The sequence below is a fragment of the Carassius carassius genome, chromosome 27, assembly GCF_963082965.1.
Source record: "Carassius carassius chromosome 27, fCarCar2.1, whole genome shotgun sequence".
Classification (NCBI taxonomy): Eukaryota; Metazoa; Chordata; class Actinopteri; order Cypriniformes; family Cyprinidae; genus Carassius; species Carassius carassius.
The window spans coordinates 240,001-242,500 of record NC_081781.1 but is presented as its reverse complement, the minus strand read 5'-3'; the positions used below and the strand labels follow the sequence as shown (position 1 = coordinate 242,500).

At 45.7% G+C, this 2,500-nt stretch overlaps 1 protein-coding gene across 2 annotated transcripts in view; it reads right to left on the bottom strand.

Moving 5' to 3' along the window:
- LOC132106364 (ena/VASP-like protein) overlaps positions 1-2,500 on the bottom strand; it is a 28,087-nt gene that overhangs the window by 25,397 nt on the left and 190 nt on the right. For both annotated transcript variants that reach the window (XM_059511975.1, XM_059511976.1), the window contains exon 1: positions 2,285-2,500. This exon is cut by the window's right edge and continues 190 nt beyond it. Coding sequence is in view for 1 of the 2 variants with exons in the window: in XM_059511976.1 (XP_059367959.1) it covers positions 2,285-2,289 (5 nt within the window). In the remaining variant the exon portion in view is untranslated. The remainder of the gene's footprint in view (positions 1-2,284) is intronic.

Below are 2,500 nucleotides of genomic sequence, written 5' to 3'. Positions count from 1 at the left end.
CTGACTAGAAATAATACAGAAGATACAGTTTCACAGATAAATAGATGTACATATCTTCCTTTTATAGGCAAAATTATAGAAAAGGTAGTTTTTAATCAGCTGAACAAATACTTAAACTCAAATGGATACCTAGACAATTTTCAATCTGGTTTTCGACCGCATCACAGCACAGAGACACACACACACACACACACACACACACACACTCTCTCTCTCTCTCTCTCTCTCTCTTACACACACACACACACACACTCACACTCTCTCTGTCTTACACACACACACACACACACAAACACACACAAACACACACACTCTCTCTCTCTTACACACACACACACAAACACCTAACATTGTTCGGGAGGCAGACACACTCTTGCAGTTTAAATCTAGATTAAAGACCCATCTCTTTAACCTGGTTTACACATAACATACTAATATGCTTTTATTATCCAAATCCGTTAAAGGATTTTTAGGCTGCATTAATTAGGTAAACCGGAACCGGAAACACTTCCCATATCACCCGATGTACTTGCTACATCATTAGAAGACTGGCATCTACGCTAATATTAGTCTGTTTCTCTCTTATTCCGAGGTCACCGTAGCCACCAGATCCAGTCTGTGTCCAGATCAGAGGGTCACTGCAGTCACCCGGATCCAGTACGTATCCAGACCAGATGCTGGATCAGCACCTAGAAAGGACCTCTACATCCCTGAAAGACAGCGGAGACCAGGACAACTAGAGCCCCAGATACAGATCCCCTGTAAAGACCTTGTCTCAGAGGAGCACCAGGACAAGACCACAGGAAACAGATGATTCTTCTGCACAATCTGACTTTGCTGCAGCCTGGAATTGAACTACTGGTTTCGTCTGGTCAGAGGAGAACTGGCCCCCCAACTGAGCCTGGTTTCTCCCAAGGTTTTTTTCTCCATTCTGTCACCGATGGAGTTTCGGTTCCTTGGCGCTGTCGCCTCTGGCTTGCTTAGTTGGGGACACTTCATCTACAGCGATATCGTTGACTTGATTGCAAATAAATGCATAGACACTATTTAACTGAACAGAGATGACATAACTGAATCCAATGATGAACTGCCTTTAACAATCATTTTTGCATTATTGACACTGTTTTCCTAATGAATGTTGTTCAGTTGCTTTGACAATGTATTTTGTTTCTCGAGTCAAGAACCGGTTGCATCGGTTTTCGGATCACCAGTAGTTCTTTCGGACAGTTCGATTCAATAAACCGGTTGAAGAAAACGGTTCACCGGTTCTTTTGCGCTCGACGTATAATGGCGTCATTTGCGATGATTGCCCTTGATTCAAGCCTTCGGTTTACCCGCGCTCATAACACTAGCACAGAATCAGTTCAGAATCAATCACCAAAAGAATCAGTTCGGTTCAGGCGCTCTGTGTGTCGGTCGGCTTCACACTGAATCACACATGCACAGTATCATCAGCTCCTCGGTTCTCGAATCAAACGCGTCTGACAGAAACGGTTCTTGACTCGAGAACCAGTCAATCTTTTGTTCGTTATCCGGCTCAGACACAAACTGCTTTGTTTTGAACTCTCTCTCACAACAGACACGGAAGAGAAGACAATGCTGAATAAAGTTGTAGTTTTTGCTATTTTTGGACCAAAATGTATTTTCGATGCTTCAAAATATTCTAACTGACCCTCTGATGTCACATGGACTACTTTGATGATGTTTTTCTTACCTTTCTGGACATGGACAGTAGACCGTACACACAGCTTCAATGGAGGGACTGAGAGCTCTCGGACTAAATCTAAAATATCTTAAACTGTGTTCTGAAGATAAACGGAGGTCTCACGGGTTTGGAACAACATGAGGGTGAGTTATTAATGACATAATTTTGATTATTGGGTGAACTATCCCTTAATAACAATAATAACAGCGGTTACCATGACAACAGCCGCGCTGACCACGCCTCCGTGACACATCAGAGCGCGGCAGAGGCGCGAGATCACCGCGTCTCGATTAAAGCTGTTTCCTCCAAGACGCTCCTCGTTTCTTTCGCACCGTTTCCACACAATCCTGAGAAACGCGTCCAAGTGAGCCGCGACGCTCATCAATACGCGATACCGACGCGGTGAATGCGTTGCGTCACCGCTGAAGGCGAACGCGCCGCTGACAGGAGCGATGCGTCAAAACCGTAAAATTCACATAAATGGCGCGTTAATCTCCAAACCGCGCAGATGATCACAGCACCTTCCCGCCTCAGCTTCGCGCCGTTAATGATAATAACGGTAATAACGGTCGCGCTTACCTCATATTTCCTCTTTCTCCTTCTCCGTGATCAGGAACGGTGCAGAGGGAATAACGTCAGCGCAGTGTTTATAGCTGGATCTCCGGTGATGATCGGTAAACCGCCGCCGCTCGGGACGCGCGGGGAGAATGCGACAGAACCGAACGCGCCGCTTCTGCGCGGAGTCAGAGGCGTTTTCTCGTGAGTTAGTCGCCGTGTTGAGATCTTCTCGTCCAT